Here is a 21,032-nt window from a genome sequence, read left to right as displayed (position 1 = left end):
TCAGTGAGTTTCCACAATCTGCTCAAAAGACCCTGAACTCATTACAGCAGGTAAACAACAGTTGGGCTGTTAAAAATATTTTAATATCAACATACAGAGACAAACAGATTTACACTTCACTACAACAATGACAAAACAAATCCACACAATCTGGTGCTACTTTCAAATGCTATCATAAATACCACAATTTCAAAATGAGGCAGTGAAAGTACACAACCCAAACACTGAAAGGACAGCAGAAAGTAGTTTTGTTTAATGTTTTTTACGTAAAAGGGCAGAGGGAATTTACGGGGAGCCCCTGAAGGTGAAATCAGCACTCACTACACACTGACACTCACATCTGTCCTAGCCTTCAGGGTGTGGTCAAACAGGAGCAGAACCAAGGTGCATGCGGGGAAATGTTGACAGAAGACTATGAAACATGAATATAAAATGTTTGAAAAGAACAGTAAACAAAATCACAATTAACCTGTTGTCAGTTGAAAACCTCATATCTTAAATGGTTAAAACAAAACTGACTAAACAGGTCTGTTCTGATACAGTCCGGTTCGGTCTAGTCTGTCTGGCCTGGTCTGTCTGTCTCAGCCCAGAAGGTGACCCACTGTTTCTTTGACTTCCGGTTCCTGGACTGTGCAACATGTGTCTTGATCAGGAAACCATCAGAGTCTGTGTATTCCCTCTGCTTGTGTTTACCCATAATCCTCCCCTGGTGGAGTGCAGTCGAATGCCATTTTGCGCGACGCACAAAAAAACCACACTGCAATAAACACAGGGATCAATATCAGAAAGGTTACATATGCGCACTGTATGAGGAAGCAGAATGGTGGACAGATAAACGAGTGGACGGGTGGAAAGGAGAGCTGTTTGTTCTGATCCATTAAGCATCTAGTAACAGTCAGTAACAGATCATTCATAACGATCTGTCCTAACGGGGCCCAGGCTCACTGCTCCTCAGGCAGCCTTCCAGTCTCGGACGGCTGGCTCCTCCTCTGGGCTGTCTGGGTCTGGGCCTCATAGAGTTCTCTGGTGCTGGCTCTCCTGAAGAACCCACACTGAACAGCAGGGGATGATATGACAAAACTTAACCACGGGGTGGATGAAGAGGAGAGACAATCACCATGGTGATGAGATGAACGATGACATGTGGACTTAGGTACAAAAGCAGGAGGAGGTCTAACCTTCCAGAGCAACAGGCAGATCAGAGCTAGCAGTAAGACCCCAGCCAGGACGGACACCACCAAGATCCACAGGGGGGCACCAGAATCCACCTGATGGCCCAGGTCTGGATAAAGCAGGACCTCAATCTGCAGAGACAGACAGGAGTCAAATGACTTGCTAAAATGAGGGGAGGTCATGACAGCAAAAGGTTGGGTGTGAGGGCCAACGTCAGCTCTGTCACCTCCGAGCTCAGAGGATCCATGTGCAGCATCGGCTTGTTGGTTTGCAGCTTCAGAGTTGCTCGGCCTCTCACCACCACAGTCCGGACGTGGCGGTAGTCCTGAGGACACAGGGACAGTCCATCTGAGGACCGGCGTTCATGCTCAGTCTACCTGACCCCCCACCCCGATTCCCAGGAAACCAAAACTAAGAGCCAAAGGAAGTTAAAAGCGGCTGGTCAAATGTGTGTACCTCCAACATGGTGGAGTTCCACAGTCGGGCTCTGAGGCTCAAAGATGCTGAGCTGTTCATGTTGATCAGAGGACACACAAATGTTACACAGTCCATCCCCTCGGAACAGTCCTGGGGGGTAGATGGGGGGTTGGTGTGTTAGAATTTGTGTAGGTGTATGACACACAGATATGCTTGTTTTTGACTCCTTTGTCAAAACCCTGTTGACCCCTGTTTGTTGCAGCTCTACATCAGGAAACCTGACAAAGCAGGACTTTGTACCAGGGTATATGATGTCTTCCTCTGTCCCTGCAGGTGGAGCACAGAGCTACTTTTCTTATGGTGCACCGCCCTCTCCTCCTCCAGACTCCTGCTCTCCCTCTTCTTCTCCTCCTTCGACAGCTGAACAAACAGAAATAAAATATCACGTCAAAGATCGTAAAGATTGCAGAGGGTTAATTTTATTTTGCATCTATGTTAGGCTGCTGTTGCCATGGTTACCACAAGGTTGAGAGGATTGACAATGCCACCAGGTGGATTGCACTGAGGCTCCGAAGTGCCGCTGACTACAATCTCTGTGAGGTACAGCAACCACTTCCCATTGGCCAGTGCCCTTGGCCAATTAAACTCCACCTCTAGGTTGCCCAGGTGACTCAGCAGTTTCCTGTTGATATGCACCTATCAGAGGAAGTCATAGGTCACACCTGAACTGTTGGCGGCAGATTAAGAACTCAGCCCAAATTTACCTGGAAGGTGAAGAGCAGCAAACTGCCAACATCCTCTGTCTTCTTCATGGCTGACTCGCCGGTCACATGGCCACCGAAGGGGGTGGGGCCTGGAGGATTGATTCTGTCGCAACCGAATCAACCATTAAGGCCATTGGGTCAAAGTTCACAGGTAAGTGTCATAAGTCCTGCTCTTTAACCCTCTGACGCCAACAAGTCCAACATTCTACAGAAATCCAACTTCCTCATGATGACATCATTACAATGACATAACAACAGCAAAAGGTCTCCATGACAACAAAAAAAGACATAAAGACAATCAGCTGATTGTCTTGTTGTCACCTGCTGTCTCTGACAAATCAGGGAGGGAACTCACAGACTGAAAGTCGTTTGCAGTGAAAACTGGACCAACATGAAGACGGAGACTGAAGACAAGTCTGACTGTTCACTGAGACTGAGGACAAAGACACACAACCAGCGTCAGTGTGTTTATGTCTCTGTGTGTTTGTTGTATGTTTTGCTCACTGTCTGTTATGAATCTGGTTCTCTTTTGTGTCTCTGTCTGTAGTAAAGTGTGTCTATTGTGTGTCTCTCGCTCTGTATGTTGTGTCTGTTATTTGTGCATCTCTCTCTGTCAGTTGTGTCTGATGTGTGTCTTACGTTGACAGTTGCAGCACAGACTGAATCTCTCTTGTTTCTAAACTGACGTCTGATGTTTGAAATATGATCAACACCTGAACCTGAAACAGAGGAAGAACGTCAGACTACAGTAGTACTCTAGTATTGCTGTAGTATTACTGCAGTCTTACTGTAGCATTTCAGCCCATCACCTTGCTGTGACTCTTGAACGGGTTTCCGAGCTCACACAAGACATCAGACTGTTGGACAGAACACTGGACAGCTGCTGAGGTGTCTCCCTGAAATAGACAGACAGGATAGGTCCTTCAGTATGAAATCACTATATGGCATCACTCTGTCAATAATTGACCATCAGCTTGAAATTTGATTCCTGATCAAGGTTGACAGGCACATTCACCTTCGTTCGGACGCCAGAGTAAATGAGCGACGGCGGGATGCTCATGTTCAAAATGGTGTTGTGAGCATCTTCGGCTGGTCGGCCTGATGACGGCATGTTGCTGATATTGATCTCCAGAAACAATCTGTTAATGCTGGTGTTGTAGTGTAACACTTGGCTGCCCCCCTGCCTGAAGACAAACAAATGTCAGCAACACAATGACCACAGTCTGAGCAGTTGACCTGATCAGCTAATAACAAGGATCAGGTCATGTGACGGGTGGGCAGGGAAAGTCTGAATCCCTGAGGTGACTCGACTTACATCATGAATGGTTTCTGCTTTTCATCTGTGAACTGAGCAGTCATTTGCAGGTTACTATGGCAACGGTTATCTGGACCACAGGCCTTCAGGATCTGGATCTGATGAAGAAATTCAGTGTCAGTGAACAAACCCTCATATACAGTTCTAACTGGGTCTTGTGAGTTCAAGTGGAGGTCTGACAACAGATCTGATTCTGCTTCTAAGATGTATGGGGCATTTTGTGTTGGGTTAAGACCTGACCTGGGTTCTGATGGGTTGGGGTGTCTGCCTCAATACAGGAAGGTGTTTCAGGTCCTGGACTGAGCCTCTTTTCTTTGGAAGCTTCTCATAAAGCGAGACATTCAGGGAGAACACCAGAGGTTCCACTTGGTCTTGGATTGGACTCTGAAGAACACACAGAACCTCAGTGACACATGGTTAGGTCTCTGTGCAAGTTCTCATCCATCCAGGTCATTGTTATTCCTGACCCTGGAGAACCAAGCCCATTTTCTTTGAGTCTATGCAGGTCTCTAAACGTGAAGGAAACCTTCAGTGGCCTGAGATAGTCAGGTGCTTCAACTTCAGACACGATGTGAGTGGATGAAACATGTTAGCATTACACAGAGCTGTCATCAAAACTGGACAGCAGAGATAAGATCATCTAAACAACTTTCAGCAGCAGCAGCACCCTTTTACCCCAGAGTTTGTTGCCTTCAGGGACTCTCCGACTGTTTCCGCTAATTAAAGCTCTGCAGTTCTTATCATTCTAGGCAGCACTTCCTGTCAACAAACTTTGTTTCCAATTAAAGATGGAAAACTCCAGAAAACTCCAGCATTAGCATTAGCATTAGCATTAGCAATGATTTCACGCCGCTGTTCAAAGTGTGTTCTGATGCTCTAACAGTCCACAGAGGCCTTTTCCTTTTGTAGTTAAAGTCTGTTAAAACATCTCAACCCCCCAGCAGACGATGAGAACCCCTCCCCTGAGGATCAACCTATGATGAGTGTTTCTTGTGGGGGGGCTCACCTGAAGTCCTACTCTCAGGGATTCACAGTGTTTTCTCGGCATTGAAATGTAACCAGAGTAAATGTTCTGTCCGTTGCCATGGAAATTGAGGCGGGATTTGATGCTGGTGATGTCGGCAGTCACAGTGAAGTCAACGGCTGTGAGACAAAAAAAACAAAACCAAAAAAAACAAAAAACAAAAACAGAGTTTCATCAGAGGTCAGGAGGTTCTGTCCATGGAGTCACACCACGTGGGTCGCACAGCAAAGTTCAAAACCACTTTGTTTCTCTCCATCAGTCAGTCGCCATTGAAACGTCTTTTTGTCAACGTCCCATCTTTTTTTATTATGTCTGTGAGCTGCCACTTCCTTTTTCTGTTTCAAATTAAAAACCCTGTAATGTTTTTCAGGGTTTTCAAAAACGGCTAATCATCCAAACTCACAATGAGTCATGCCATCAAGTAATAACCAATAATTAATACCTAATAATCAATCAATCACTAAATGAAAAAGAAAAGTAAATAAAGTTTAGTCAACTTGGAGTTTTTTTTTTTAAGCTGAAGTCCTTAAAACTGCTGATTAGTGTCACTGTGTGTCTGTTTCAGATGTAATATAACCATTGTCTATGTCCTTTATCATTGATAGAGAAACACACAGAGGACATATGTTGTCATCCAGTGAGTGCATGTATGTCCGCGTCACATTGATTAATAGCAGGCTGTGGTTGGCAGCTTTGCTCTGTCAATTAATCAGGTCAACCAATTACCTAAATGTGCACACACACACGGGGAGTTGTTTGATGATGATAATGGCTTCTGACTATAAATAGCCTCATCAACAGCCTGTTGTTGTTGTTTACTCACTGATGTTGTCTCTGTTGCTCCTGTCTCCAGTACTAAAGATGTAGGAGAAGCACACCTCCACCTGAATACTAACACACAAACACCAGTGAGTCAGTGAGTCTGTAGACTTTTAGTCATGTAGCAGGTTTGAATTTTACCAGAAGTCGCAGTTGTTGGGATCAACGACCTCTGGAGAAACTCTGAGTGTTTGGTTAAGGTGGATGACTGGACGAGTTCTGGGGAAACAATCAATCAATTATTCAATTATAAAATCAGCTAATTCACTAAACCATCATCATCGTCAACATAGAAGTCTTTCACATTTTACATTTCTGTTGTTTACCTTAGAAGAGTGACAGTGTCATCTAGAGAACCAACCACCAGGTCTGGATATTTATTCCTGTCAACATCTAGACCTCCTGACAGGGAGAAGCCAAAAGTCCTAAACCCATGAGAGATGCTGCTGCCCCTGATCACCTGCATGGGGAGGGTACTTTAAACCATCACAGTAAATAGAAGGGTACTGTCCTTGTGAAGACATGTCACACTTTTTTTTTTTAGCAGGAAAATGTACAGAGACAGGATGTGTGTTAAACCTGGCTTGGTTCTGGGGAGATCCCTTCACTGCACCCAGTCCAAATCATCACACTTCCTGTTTCATGGAAGGGGGCTCCAACTGCAAAGTCTGAAAAAAACAAAACAAAACCCAAGTCATCACTCAGTTGTTTTTGGTTTAATAATCATGAGCATAACATTGTTGTCAGCATACGCACCCTGGAAGCCATCTTGGTCCAAGTCTCCAGCGGCAGTAACAGCCATCCCAAATCCAGATCTGTCTGGCCCTCTGAGCACCATAGTAGGCTGGGAATCAAAGCTTCCTCTTGAGTTCATGTAGACATAAACTGCCCCACCTGCTTCCTGCTGGCGGTGAAAGTAGAAAGGAGCACCCACCAGCAAGTCATTCCACCTGCAAGGCAGAGAGAAGTTGAGCTGCTGAGTTTAGACTCAGTAGTTGTTTAATGTTTTTCTGTTGAAAATGTATCACATTTCTCCTCTGATGTCAACGATGACTGGAGCTTCAACACAGTATAAAGTATCAGGATCAGAACCTTGGCCAAAAACATTATTTTAATATTTAAAGGAAACTTTCTCTTTAGGACTTAACAACTATGCTTTATGTAATTCCATTTTTCTACAATGTAAAAACTTTGAGCCTAAACATCCAAAATCTCAGTTCCACAGACAGAACCTTAAACACATCATTAGTTGTTTCCTACGTGTTGGCTCTGCGACTTCTCAACAGAAGCATGAACTAGTTTGAATGATCTGACCTGTGACATTTCTTACCCATCGTTGTTGAGGTCGGTGGTAGCCACGGCGTTACCAAAGTATGAACCTGTCTGTTCGCCACGTAGGGTCTGCTGAACAACCAGCTTATTGGACTGTTTCACTGCCAACAGCACAGAACCGCGTGCATCCTCTTTACTGTCCTTAGGAGCCCCTGATGAACAATCAAACAATCAATATATCAGTGTGTGTTGATTGGATCATTTATGGAGGAGTGACAGTAAACCCTTGTCACCTGTTACTATGGTTTCATCATCTTCAGACAGAATACGGCGAGCCTGAGTCACTGAGTATCCTGAAAACACAAAGAAACTTAAAAACTGCAGTTTTCTGAATGGAGTTCTGCAGCTGACATATTTAAAGGGACAGTTCACCGATATAAAGGTTCCTGCGCTCCATTTTGGAGAAGGAGCTTTTCTGTGTGTCAAAGACGTCGGCTGGATTCATCCAGGACACATGGATGTTTCCTACAACACAAACACACGAATATTAAAAGTAGGATCAACTGGAGCAGAAATTCATTCCAATAAATCTAGACCAGGCCAGACTAACCCAGACCAGAACTGTACCTTGCCATTCGTAGCTTCCAGGAGACCCGACGATGACCTCAGTCTGAGTGATGGATGCTGAAATCCCCATGTTACACATGACCTCCGCTCTGACATCACCCAAGTGACTACACGCAGATACACAGCAGGACTTAGCAGAAGCATCATAAGTCATGTGACCTGTGTCATGTGGCCGGTGTCACGCGAGCTACCTGCAGGGCTGCTCTGGGTTCTGCCAGTGCGTGTCACTGTCGTTGTACTGAAGGTCATTTCCACGGAGATAACATCGACCGATCATCTGTCTGAGTTCTAAAGGTCCATAGAGTTTAACAAACCGATGACCGCAGACCTGGAGAGATCAGTGTGTTAATGAGTTAGTTACCAAAAAACCAACTCCTAGAGCTTCATCAGCAAATGAGAGGACTCACCAGGACCCTACCCCCGGGTTCACCCTGACTGGCCACAGAGACGCCCAGCCACATGTCTTCAATCAGGTCTTCAGACAGGTTCACATCTGAAACAGTAGCAAGACAGCGGACAGAGTCTTTTCCGTCATAATGTCATGATCTCGGACTGGTAGTTGCCATTGTTGCCAGTGCTTAAGATGTACGAGTCACTTCATTCTATGGGCGGGGGCATGTACTCCTGCTCTGTGATTGGCTGAAGAAGCCGGGTATTACAGATAGGCTAATCGGTTCCTTTCATTCCAATCAAATCAGACTGTCAATCACATGTTGACTTACTTGGATCGATCAGCTTCATCCTGCTGCAATGTGATTGGTCCATGGTGAGGGGGCAGCTGTACACTCCTCCTGTTCGATTGGCTGGAACATCAGGCTCTGCCTTCTCTCTGGGAGCTCCAATCAGCAGCCTGTTAAGGTGAGACAAGTAAGGCAGGTAAGACCTGTATCCTGGAACTGCTGAAGAAAATGAAAGACAACTGAACTATCAACGAAACTGCTATAAAGAAGGCAGGAACGTTGGGAATGACCTTCAATTCCAATTTAACCACATCAAGAATCCTGGAAGGTGATGGAGGATGCTGTTGTTGTTACAGACCTGAAATAAATGACGACACGTCTGAGTCTCAAGGACGTCCAGGACAGACACACACACACACACACACACACACACACACACACACACACACACACACACACACACACACACACATCCCGTTCCTGGGCCCCTGCTCCGGCTGGACACACAGCAGTGAGTGTTACCATGGCGATAACATCACAGTTCAAATTTCCTTATTTAAGTTACTGACTGAAAGGGGTGGGGCAGGGGGCAGATGAAGACAAAGACAAGCTGGTCCAGAAAACTGCCCAAAAACTGTCTCCATGTTTGTGTGCATGCGTGTTTCCCTGTGTGTGTGTGTCTGTGTGTCTGTGGTCCATTAGCAGCCAATCTAATTACAGAATGTAAGAAGATGGTTGTCTTGGTTACCATGCAGCCTGTCAGGTGACCTCCGACTGACCTCATCAACCTGAACCAGAAGGTCTACAGTCTCTTCAAGGATCCTGATCCTGATCCACAGACCTCAAAACCCCTACCATGTTTTGACGGACACTCAAAATGAATAATTTTGATAAAGAACTTCCTCAAAGAGTCCTGGAATTATTTAAAATACCTCTAGGGACCTTTAACTCCCCGACCCCCCCTTTCTTCAGGAAGAAGACGTTATTAACACTGCAGAGTCTGTGAGCTCTCTCTGGGAGCTCCAACCAACAGCCTGTTAAGGTGAGACAGGTGAAACCACACACACACATTCAAGTCTTTGGCTCAGGAGACCTATAAATGATTCCAATCAGAGAACAGAGTGGTCAGGTCTGTTTCCTGTGCGGCTCCACAGAAGGTTGTGGTCTCGCTGGTTCTGAGAACTGAGTCAGATCACAGACAGACAGACAGACAGACCGGTGGACTCACTGGTAGGTTCCTGTCCTCAGGTCCTGGTGCAGAGCGACCGACAGGCCAAACAGACTCCCGTCTCTTCCGACCTTCAGCAGTGGGAACTTCGTGTCAAGGTTAAAGGCCACACACACACTGACACACACACTGAGCAACACACACAGACCTGTCGCCATGGAAACCCACACCTGAGATGAAGAAGAGCAGCATGACATCACCATTCAACAGTTTTCAGATCAGCTCTAACAGTCAGTTAGTCAGTTGAATCATCAACTCATTAAGCAGAGAAAAATAAAGGTGTCAAACCTTTTCCCTCTGGAGGACAGGAGCAGATCATTAATTATTGTTTGTTGATAAAGGTTGATGGATCCTAGCCCCGGTCCGGTTTGAGTCCCGCTCTGCTGCCTGCCTGATCTGCACACGCTCATATCTCTCTCTCTCTCTCTCTCTCTCTCTCTCTCTCTCTCTCCCTCCCCCCCATTCTTGAGCTGCTCACCCTTAAATGAAATCATGTCTGTGTGTCTGTTTCAACCCGCCCACACACAGGCAATACATGGATTTGGGTGTGCAAGATCACCTTGTTTGTCTCTCTCCACACACACTTGCTTTTAGTGTGTGAGAAAGTAGATATTTTCCTAATATTAGGTCTGATCATTGACCTCTCTCTCTCTCACTTCCTGTCTTTGTGATACTTCCTGCCTTTCCTGTTTGATTTTCAAAATACAGTTAATCACACACGCATATGCTTGTCCTTGTTTCCATGTGAAGACCAGCTGTATCTGATTCAGTTCAATAACATTGATCTTCAACTTCCTGTTGTGAAGCCAATCAGCTGAGTGTCTGACGGACAAACTCATTAACGACACTCTTCTGATTAGCTAACTGAGCCCCAACTATGGTCAGCTGCTCAGATGAACTTGTCACCTGATCAGCGTTGCCATACTAGCTCTCATTCATCAAAAAAGCATGGAAACAGGTTTAGATCTGTGCTGTTAAATCTTCTTAAGGCAGGTTTCACATGTGATTCACTGAACATTTGTATGGTGGTGATGAATGTAATTTGAAAGTCATGCCCATATTCTAAGTTTAGAAGATTTACTGGGTGGCCTGAGAAGTGGGCTGGAATCACTACTGAGGGCGACACATTGGTGTGGACACTCTGAGGTGTGACTTCTGAGGACTTAATTCATAGGAAAATGTTACCATGTGAATTATACAAATATAAAAAAGGCAAAAGGCTATGAGGACACGGAGATCCATTATAGAAACCCATTTCTTTGAATTTAATGTAATTGTCTCTAATTATATCACCTGTGTGTAGTCTGGCTATCTGAAATTGAAGCAGAGATTAATCTAAATAATAATAAATAGTTTTTACTATGAAATATTATTACCACTATTGCTATTATTAATACTACTACTGTTTAGAGTAAACACAAAAACTTGTGCAACAAAAAATGGACCAGACTCAGTGATTAACTCCCTTACAACAAACTTTGCCCTGCCCTATGTGCCCTACAGACTGTTTCAGCTAGTCATCTACAAGCTACACTAGCAGATTCAGCAAACAAACTCACCTATAATCTAGCCCTATAATCAAACCAAATCAAACCAATACAGGCCACACCCTCCACTTAAATACACTTCCTAATAATAATAATAATAATACTAATAATAATAATATCAATAATTATAATGTATTAAATAATTATCTGACACAAACAAGACAGAAATATAACAGCACAAAAAACACTTTGCATCAGCATTCTCATGATAAAGAAGTCATAACTTGCCTTTCTTACACACACAGACACACACACATCTGATGCTGCTATGGTCACTGATCAGAGACATAATGCATGCATAATGCAAGGCAATGTGTTTTTTCTGTGATGGAACAAACGTCTTTAGACTTATTTTCATACGACTCATTTTATTCCATTTTATTCAAGACAAGCAAGTAAGGACAACTGAGGACAAGTGTGGAAAAGTTCAACTGCCACAATTGTCATAGGATGCCCTGAGGGTTAGGGCATATATTTCAGATCAATTTCTAAGGCAAAAACAAATCTAGTAAATTATCAAGTTTAGAGAATATAATCTAAGATGAGAGTTTTTTTGTTTGTTTTTACCTGTGCTCACTCACTTGAACGGCAGAGAAAAGACCAGAACCCAAAAAGACCTGAAGTTCTCAGGACCAGGACCAGGACCAGACCAGGACTCCTCTGGTGTCTACATTAAGTCCTGTTAGCATTGTTGACAACATCACATTGGTAACATCACTAAAGAAATATTTGTCTCTCTTCCACAGAAAGAAGTTCACTGCTGCTGAAGTTCACTGGCAGCTAGTTGTAGCTAACCTTTGCTAACAAAATCTGAGCGTCGTGGACAGAAGTGATGCACATGTCCAGGTAGAAGAAGCCACGTCAGCTACAGCTCCCGTGTCTGGAGGGCCCAGACCAGGTTGAGATTCACTTTTATGTACAGTCAAGGAGACTGAGAGTCATTGTTCAAGACAGGTATGACCGAGCCCCACATGTGGGGAGAGGCACATTGCTTTATCAATGACTTTAGGGGGCAGAATTCCCAGTCGAGCTGGCTCAGACATTGGGTCGGATCAGAGCATAGTTCTTGATAACTCCTGAGAACCTGATGATATGGATCTCAGGCTTTCTGGGTTTAAAGTCCTGCCACAGGTACTCAGGTGACAGGACCTTACTGGGCTTGTTGATCCACATGTATCTGAGAACACAGGAACAGGAAGTACAGTGACCATAAACTACAACCATCACCTGCTTAGATTACACTCCTTTATCCAAGCTACTCTACCTGTTCAGGTGACTCTCCTCCTGCCAGGCAGCCTCGATTCCTTCCTTAGCATCAGCCTCAAAGTTGGTGCGGCAGGTTTTGGTGAGCAGATGTACTTCCTGCAGGAGGCCCCCAAAGGCACCCCCGCAGTAGTAAAAGTCTCCCTCCTCAGGAGCAATGTAGGCTCTGGAGGCAGGTCTACGCTCATAGGGGAACCTGCTGCGGTCGACTTCATAGTAACCTGCTGACACAAAGAGGAAGGAACATGCCCAAATAAAAAGAACAATCAGTCGCACCTGTACACGTAAAGCCATGTGACCACCACTAACATAAAATAACTGAGCCAAAATTGGGACTATTTCACTATATCCCTTCGCCTCGGAACATAGTCCTAAATAATCGAATGTTTCCTCATTCTAGGAAATCATATATAATAATGTTACTAAACTTCACATGTCTCAAGCTCTTTCACAGTAAAAATTACAGTTTGAAACCTTTTGCATCAATTCATTTTGAATATTTCAGCTTCACAAGTTGTAGAAATGGAAAAAGCTCAAATCATCAGGGTTTCTATGAAAATCAGAAATCAAACAGTAACCAGTGTTTTAGGGGAGTGAAGGTTTGAAGTTCTGCCAGTTCTGCTGGTCTGCTGACCTGGATGCACCACAGCCACCAGTCCGCCCAGTGACTCTGCCCCCCAGTGGTTGTGGAAGTTGGAGTCAACATCCAGACAGAAGATGTAGTCAGCAGAATTGTGAAGTTTTTCCTCAATCAGTATCTGGATCATTTCCATCCTACGAGCAGAGATCTCCTGCCAACGACTATAGCTGGGCACTGCACGCACAGTCAGCTGGAGGAGTGGGAGCTGGTTCAGTTAAGTCCACCTCAGTTTGTTGATGTACAATAGTTCTGTGCTCCACCCTTTACCTGTCTGCCAACAGCCATCTTGACCTGGGGCACGTCATCCAGCCGGTCAGTGAAGACAAAGATGTGAACGTTGTACCCAACAAAGAAGTGCTGGTCTGCTGTCTCCAGGAAGTTTTTCAGGAACATGATATACCTGAAGGGAAGGAGAGTCAACTCCTGGTCACAGGTTAAGATAGGAAAACTACATTCAGGGCAGCAACGTCTTACTTTCCCACAGCAAAGACGGTGACAGCGATGGTCATGTTCTTTGGTCTGTAGATGCTGTCAAGGAGAACTGGGTCAAAGGTTTCTTCCCAAACCACAGGAGCCAACCAGGGTGTCACTGTGACCACATCGGTACGACTAAGAGGACACACATCGATGTCACCAACAAACAATAACTACAACAGTGATGGAGAGATATGGTGGTGACACTCACCCCTGAAGGATGCTGGGCTGTTTGTACTGCAGACTGAAAAACAGACAGATTCCTCATCAGAACAACAGCATGTGCTCAGTGCTTTTATTCTGAAGAGCATTTTGTGTTATGCTGTTGTATGTCATGATTAGCTCTCACATCAGACAGTAAGTTAATCAAAATGACAACATTACTGTATCCTCTCAGCAGGTCCAGCTCCATTTACAGAGACAAAGCGTCAGCCATGTGCCTCTTCTGCTCTGGAACAACCCATCCGTCAACAAAGAACCACCTAATCAATGAAAACCCCAACCGTTCCTGTGCAACTTTTGTGTCTCGTAACATCTTCTCCAGTTCTGGGTCACGGGGGGTTCTGGAGCCAATCAGAGCTCACTCTGGGTGAGGGGAGGGGTCACCCTGGACAAGTCTCCAGACAGAGACCAACAACCACTCACACCTACGGACAATTTAGAGTCACCAATGAACCCAAACATGATGTCTTTGGAGCCAAACACAGGACATCCTTATTGAGGGGAAAGAGAGAAGACCACTGTGCTGCCGTCCTGCCCTAACATTTTTAATAGAGATTTTTTTCTGGCGTTATTCAATAGGAATAAACTCCACCAGCTGGAACCGAACTGGTTTTGCTGACAAGGATCCTGTAGCCTATAGCCTATGTTTATGGATCACAAGATGGACCCACTATACCACCAGCCCCCCTTGGACTGTTTGAAATGAGCCTCAACCTCTGATGCTAACATTCACTTGCCCTTCGTAAATAACTCAAACTGCTCACAATATAAATATGTATTTTAATGTGTGAACTGAACCAGGACTTGAGAGTAAACTTTGGTCAAAGCCTGGATCTGGGTCCACACATGCGTATCACATGTATATGGTAATGTATGTGTTGACCAGTGGACTCATGATATACTGATGTACTAACAACAAAATCCAATCAGTGCTCCTGATGTACTTGAAGGTCCGCCCACATATGTGAGAAGCAGTGTTCATATTTAGACAAAATTTGAAGATGAGTTTACTTACTGGTCGGGAACCTCAAAGTGGAAGTCGTGAGTCCTGAAATCAGGTTGAGGACCATTTCTACACAAACAAAGACACACACACATCAGTGTCACTGCCTCTTCCTTCACCAATCAGACACAGATAATATGGTCATGGTCTGCATCCTCCATCTCAGTAATGAATATTGGATGGGGAATGTCCGGTCAGTAAATCAATCACACATCAACAACAGGGCGAGGTCTCCTAAATTAGTTTAATATATGTGAACATTAAGACAAGAAACATTAAAGACACAGATTCACCTCAAAGGCCTATCAGTTGATAGAAAGACCACTTTAGGTGGTTACGTGACTGCTCATAACCTAAACAGAAAGACATGCCGTCTGGTTGAAGTCAGGGTGTTTTCAGGCTATCACTGGGATCAGCGTGCTGTTGAGGTGTCATCACAGGAATTAAGTGAACAGGTAATGACAGATTGTATTTGTGCAACTCACCTGTGAAGTTGTGAAATATATTTGTTTTCAAAGACCAGGAAAAATCTACAATACAAACAAGAACCAGTTAGCCTGGTGTGTTTCCAATTGCACTTTTTCACATGAACATTTTTATCAAAATACTGCGAGTGTTACCTGTGGGACTGGAAGATAGAGCTGTACAGCACTCTGTGATCAAACACAAACAGAAAACGATAATAGTTTATCATGACTGGTCAGCTTTGTCAGACTATTGTCTATGATGCCTGAGGTCCTTGGGTAAACTCACTACTTTATTATCAAGGCAGTGCACTCAAATAATCTGACTCTCTGAGAAAACATTCAGATCTGGACATAAATTAACTACCAGTCCAACATGGAGGGAGTTTGAGTGGAAGGTGAAGATGCATTATTTTAACACCCCATCTATCACTTCAAAATATAGTAATACTGGGAATTATGGGACAAGCAGCACGCAGCACAGTGGTTCTCTCTGAAGGTCCTGGTTTGGTTCCCGGCCTGGAGCCTTCAAAGACATCATGTTTGGGTCCATTGGTGACTCTAAACTGTCCGTAGGTCTGTCTGTCTCTGTGAAGGACTGGAGACCTGTCCAGGGTGACCCCGCCCCTCTGGGATTGGCTCCAGAAATGGATCAGAGGAGAAGATGGATGGATGAATGAATTGTGGGACAGTGGGTGACTTCACTCATATATTTTGGAATTTCCAAAAAATTTAAGACTTCTGGAAATGTGTACAAAAAGAAATAAACAGAGTTCTGTGCATCCACCTACATCTTGACGCAACCTTATATAAACTTGCCTGAGGACTTCTTGGACAGAGAATGCAGCTACTGGCAGAAAGTTCTGCTTCTGATTGCAAAGAAGATGATCACAATGTCTTGGTTGAGATCACAACCCCCCATTATAATGCAGTGGAGAGACAGACTTAAGAGGTATTTATTATGGAAAAATCTACAGCAAGACCACAACTGTAACTAGAAAATTTTGAGAGAAGATGGGAACCATTAACACAAATGATATCAGAACTCTAAGCACATTTTTTTTTTAGATGTTATTTTGATTGTCTATTTTTTTTATTCTCTCAGTAGCAACTGTTTCTGATTTTTAAGTACACCTCTCTGTATTATTGGACTGTAAACTGAGATGGAAGTCATTTTATGTACATATACAACTGTGTGGAATACATAAAAAGTAAAAAAAAAAAAAGTTCTAATAACCGTCTCTGCTCTGTGACAAAGCCTCTGTAAACTGAACTTAAACTTGAACATTGCCTGCTGTAGCCATGACCTGCAGTGCTCAGCTGCAGCGGATCATCTTTCCTCTCTGTTGGAGTGATGAGTCATTCACTTTGAAGAACCGGCTCTTTGAGGCAAGCGACGGGAGCCAATTAGGTTTGGTTTTTTTCACCTCTTTTTTTCTGTTAAAGTCACATGTGGCAGGTTGAGATGTGTGGTGGCATCTGTGTGTCCATGCTGAGCGGGGGGGCAAACCAAAGAAAGAAAGTTCCAGAGAAAGGTGAGGAGCTCCTTCTCCAGCTCACTGCAGACCACCTGAGCAGGACACCTCCTGAGCTACAGACCACTGAGCAGGAGGCCAAGGGTTAGGTCTGCACATCTTACACTGTGACAGCAAAGACTCTGTATTGAAGCAACATCCGTCCCCTCAGAGAGAATGTGCTCCAAAACAGGGCAGATAATAACAACAGAGAGTCTCTGGGATCATCAGGAGCAACACCAGCACTCCACAAGGGACCATTTTAGCACCTTTCCTGTTCACGCACTACACTGCTGACTTTCGGTACAGCACATACAGAAATACTGTGATGATACAGCCATTGTGGCTTGTATCAGGAGCAGTCAGGAGCAGGACTACAGGAACCTCATGGATGTTCTCAGGGACTGGACAGTCGTTCATTTTACACATAATTTAACATAATTTTTAAATAAATAAATTTAAGCAACAAAAAATCTGAACAAGTCAGGTCTCTTTAGTGAGCAAAGCCAAAAGAGACAGTTTTCTAAAAAGAAACTCCGGTTTAACAAGTACTTCATGGAGATGTTGTGGAGTCAAAGACACACACACACACACACACACACACACACACAGTGTATCAGTTGTCAGATTAATTTGTTTGCTGTTCTTTGTGTAGCGGGCCGACACCCACATCTAGAGCCGGAGCCTGGATTAAACCAGAAACACCCTTTCCAAAGGGATTTTAGCCTTTTACCCAAAACCGGGTGAGGTCCGGACGGTCCAGGACCAGAAATGTGAGGGAATACCCCAGCTGGTGTAGCCGTACTCACCCCAGCAGCAGAACCAGCAGCAGAGTCCCTGCCACTATTTTAATGTTCCACAAATACATCTCATCTCTGTCTGAAGTGACGACTGTTCTCGTGTTATTTGTCCCGGTCAGTGTGTTATTGGTCAGGTGTCCCGGTTCACACAGATCCACACTCACTGCTTCAAAACTTCTGGTCTGTTTACGAACAGGAAGACCCAGCTTCCGGGTCGAGTGAGATTCACCGTCTACCGACAGAGAGAGAGAGAGAGAGAGAGGGAGGGAGAGGGAGGGAGAGAGAGAGAGAGACAGAGATAGAGAGGGAGGGAGAGAGAGAGAGAGAGAGAGAGAGAGAGAGAGAGAGAGAGAGAGAGAGAGAGCGAGAGGGAGAGAGAGAGAGAGAGAGAGAGGGAGAGAGATAGGGAGAGAGGGAGAGGGAGGGAGAGAGAGAGAGAGAGAGGGAGGGAGAGAGAGACAGAGATAGAGAGAGAGAGAGGGAGAGGGAGGGAGAGAGAGAGAGAGAGAGAGCGAGAGGGAGGGAGAGAGAGAGAGAGAGAGGGAGGGAGAGGGAGAGGGAGAGAGAGGAGGGAGAGGGAGAGGGAGGGAGAGAGAGAGAGAGAGAGAGGGTGAACTACGAATAAAGCTCAACGGAGCCGAGCTTTCTTTGGTGAGCTGGCTCCAACCAGAGATAACGAGTATCCCGACGGTGGTTATCAAATTGATTTGTCGGCCCAGGCTTTCCTCAGCAGGCTCTGTGCGTTCACATAAAAAAGGCGTTTAGGCGTCATATGACGTCATTTCCGCAGAAAAAATGTCCAATTACGTGCTGCATATTTCAGCCAAGAGGTGCAGATTACGATAATAGAGAGCTATGAAGAGTTCAGACCGATAAGAACAGCTAAAAGCAACACTGTTTCTACAAACAAGACGAGAGAGGAAGCCTGATAAAAAAATTCTGATATTCGTTTAAGTTAATATGGTGCGTATGATAATATAGCCGATATATCATTATTTTACTTTAATTCGCTCTCTCATTGTCTCACAAAGAAGGATACATGGAAATCACTTAGATTAGGGCCAAATCAAAGTGAGATTAATCTGATTTGTTTTATTTGTGATAAGTTATTTTCTAATTGGTGTTCTATTAGCTGTAGTGCCAGCAGTGCAAAACGGTCTTGGCAGCCAATCTGGACCAAGAACAAGAATATCTTCTAAATTGGTTTGTATTCATCACTCTTTTAATGGAATATGGATGATACACTGCGTAACATATGACGTGTTAATTTTATCCGAAGCAAACAAGAAGAAAAGTGAGGGGAGAAAGACTGGAGGGGGCAAACAATGAAGGGCTGCCGATCATGGAGGGGATACAACAGGATATTCAGTCAGACCCTGGAGCTGGCAGCTCCCAGCAGCTGTTCTCTGTCCAGGGGATGTATAAGTGCTTTGGTGGTAAAATACTAAATGCATATTTATTGTTGCTCAGATGAGAAAAGTCTGTAAATCTAATTTACAGCTGAAAGAGACGCTGTGTTGAATGCACTTTATTCATTTCTCTTCAACTATTCCACAGGTGGAGATCAATGATGATTTCAGTGTATTCAGAGTTACCTTTGGGGTAGATATTTTAATAATCTAAATAAGAATTTAATTAAAAATTTTAATTCATCCTTTTAAATTAGAAACAATTAATTTTCTTGCTCATTAATGTCACAGGGAGAGGACATTGTGCGACCCTCCCTTCAGCCTGTGGCCTCCACCTGTAGGCCCACAGAAAAAAAACAAGGGTTTTATCATTTCAGTCCTATGTCTACTTTTTAAAGTAATCCTGAGTGAATGATGAACACAGTACACCAACAGAAAAGTCTATCTCACTCATCTCTGTTGCCTGATGTCCTATTAATACATGTTTGAGCAGACAATGTGACGGTCCTTTATAAATGAAATCTAGAGCTTGATAATCAGAAAAAAGATGGAAATCAAGAAAATAAAATTAGAGATGGAGCAACTGGACTGTGAGAAGAAGGCACTGAAGTAAATGGTACTTTAAAATGTTTTGTTAAGCATGACTGACATTTTATACTTAAGACTTTTCCTTTTCCAGAACTCAAATAAATAAGAAAAAACATCCTGTGAATGGTGTTTTTATTTATTTTTTTTTAATTGGGTCAAAAACTGCTGCTGATGGCTTCGTTTGGTCACATTACTTCCATCTGGTCAACAAGATAACATCTTCCCTCAGCTTAGAATCTGTTTCGTCAGAAAACACCAACAGATCACTCCGGTCTGAAAGAACTCTCTCCCTCCGAACAGCTCCTGAATCCACCAGATCTTCTACAAACGGTGAGCTCATGTTCAGGGAGGATGATCGGTGAAGTCAGCGCTTTTTACAGCCGACTTTAAGCCGAAAGTCGGAACAAAAACTGGACCGGACCAGGTTATGTTGGCAGCATCAGTTACCTTGGTGATACAGACAGCTTCAAAGAGAGCCGCCTTCGTGACACGGAAAAGTCTGACTTTAGGCTCAACATAGCTCGATAAGACACTAATCTGTCTTCGGAGTTCAGCCCTACACCGTGAGGCTGGGTTTCAGATTAGCAGGTAACTTCCGGGTTAACCCGATTTTTCAGTCGGGGTATGTTGCCATGGTAATTTAGGCAGAACGCCTAAACTGCTCCGGAGCAGGTGAAGTTCTGGCCTGAGGGCGGCCCATCTGAAAGGAGAGGACCCCTCCTGCAGATCCCATCACCCCTAATTACCTCTCAGGGAGGACAGTAAGAGAGGCCATCACTGAACATTTTTAAGAACATAGTTTTTTCTTCTTTGTTTATTTCACTGTTTCAATTTCTTTTGTCCAGTTCTGTAAAAAAAATACAGTTTGAGCTTCATTGTTTGCAGTGCCTGAGAAAGTAAATGAAAGAATTTCCTTTTTCCTTTGCTCAAATTTTCCCACCTCAAGTTTAGTTTTTTTGATCTTCAATTTTTTATACTCTATGTTAAGCTCCAATTTTTTTAAGTGCTCTCACTGTGTAAGCACCAACCTGATGTCACTGACTGTTGCTATGAAATAAAGTTATTTACACCTTGTGACTGTCTCTTTTGTCGCTCACTGTACCATCAGCAGCAACAGATTGTATGTAAATGTATATGACAGGTTGAATGGACAGTGACAGTATTTTAGTGAGTGGGGGTCTCAGGCTCACTGTGAGGGTCTCCTCTCCATCTTACTTTCAGAGTAAATGGATAATTGTGTTTGTGCAGCCCGGTGTTTTAACACGGACTCACTGAAACATTCTGTGTACAGATTTGGAGCTTTGTGGGGTCTGATGTGACCCCTCTACAGCCTCCACCAAGAGAGACCCCCCCCCCCGTCTTTCTCATGTCACATTTTTTCCTTTTGGCTGCAAACAATATCAAATCTTCACCACTTTGATGATCCTTGTTACTGCTGATATTTTCTGGATATCACACTTTGCTGCTCCATTGTATAATATGCATGTCTTTGGGTCTTATCCAGGGTCCAATTGGATGGATGCAGCAAACCCCACCCCTTTTATGCACTGATCTAGGTAGGAAAACATTTGTGTTCAATTAGAGAGTTGATAATCTTGTATTTTTGAATCCATGGTCTCCGTTTCTAGACCTGCAGACCTCAGTGTTCCCTCCTCTGACCTCTGATGACCTCATTGTTCCCTCTGATGTGATTGTTTTCAGAAGAGATAAGCGACAAAGAAAGCGATGATGCAACTCTTTCTTCAGTTTTCCTTTTCAAGTTGAAGACAAATGGAAAATGAATGAATGA

The 21,032-nt window shown here is 44.0% G+C and overlaps 2 protein-coding genes across 5 annotated transcripts; both read right to left on the bottom strand.

The window, feature by feature from the left end:
• Positions 1-69: 69 nt before the first annotated feature.
• LOC115047300 (integrin alpha-3-like) lies at positions 70-9,738 on the bottom strand. 4 transcript variants are annotated; one of them, XM_029508121.1, is made up of 27 exons: positions 9,608-9,738; positions 9,320-9,489; positions 8,134-8,261; positions 7,819-7,904; positions 7,603-7,739; positions 7,412-7,518; positions 7,217-7,309; positions 7,078-7,137; positions 6,843-6,996; positions 6,269-6,462; positions 6,092-6,180; positions 5,839-5,972; positions 5,654-5,731; positions 5,517-5,584; positions 4,676-4,812; positions 3,910-4,053; positions 3,670-3,767; positions 3,370-3,538; positions 3,164-3,250; positions 2,994-3,073; positions 2,710-2,787; positions 2,355-2,457; positions 2,110-2,286; positions 1,891-2,010; positions 1,630-1,740; positions 1,400-1,498; positions 70-1,304 (listed from the first exon to the last, which is right to left on the bottom strand). In XM_029508121.1, exons 2-27 carry the CDS (start codon positions 9,475-9,477, stop codon positions 942-944), a joined length of 3,252 nt encoding a protein of 1,083 aa, XP_029363981.1. In that variant the 5' UTR covers positions 9,478-9,489; positions 9,608-9,738; the 3' UTR covers positions 70-941. The 4 variants fall into 4 exon arrangements, with proteins under 4 accessions (XP_029363981.1, XP_029363982.1, XP_029363980.1 ...); XM_029508122.1 differs by lacking the exon at positions 9,608-9,738 and having other exon boundaries at positions 70-1,052; positions 1,179-1,304; positions 9,320-9,601; XM_029508120.1 differs by lacking the exon at positions 9,608-9,738 and having other exon boundaries at positions 9,320-9,601.
• Positions 9,739-11,166: 1,428 nt separating this feature from the next.
• On the bottom strand, positions 11,167-17,529 carry LOC115048133 (globoside alpha-1,3-N-acetylgalactosaminyltransferase 1-like). Its single transcript, XM_029509438.1, has 10 exons — positions 17,256-17,529; positions 15,089-15,121; positions 14,954-14,998; positions 14,481-14,537; positions 13,455-13,487; positions 13,244-13,378; positions 13,037-13,169; positions 12,764-12,959; positions 12,131-12,350; positions 11,167-12,043 (listed from the first exon to the last, which is right to left on the bottom strand). The coding sequence occupies exons 1-10, from the start codon at positions 17,312-17,314 to the stop codon at positions 11,902-11,904; spliced, it is 1,053 nt and encodes a 350-aa protein (XP_029365298.1). The 5' UTR covers positions 17,315-17,529; the 3' UTR covers positions 11,167-11,901.
• Positions 17,530-21,032: the final 3,503 nt, after the last annotated feature.

This window comes from Echeneis naucrates, chromosome 8 (assembly GCF_900963305.1).
Source record: "Echeneis naucrates chromosome 8, fEcheNa1.1, whole genome shotgun sequence".
Classification (NCBI taxonomy): domain Eukaryota; kingdom Metazoa; phylum Chordata; class Actinopteri; order Carangiformes; family Echeneidae; genus Echeneis; species Echeneis naucrates.
Note: the sequence above shows the minus strand (reverse complement) of the source record. Positions and strands in the feature narration are given on the sequence as shown.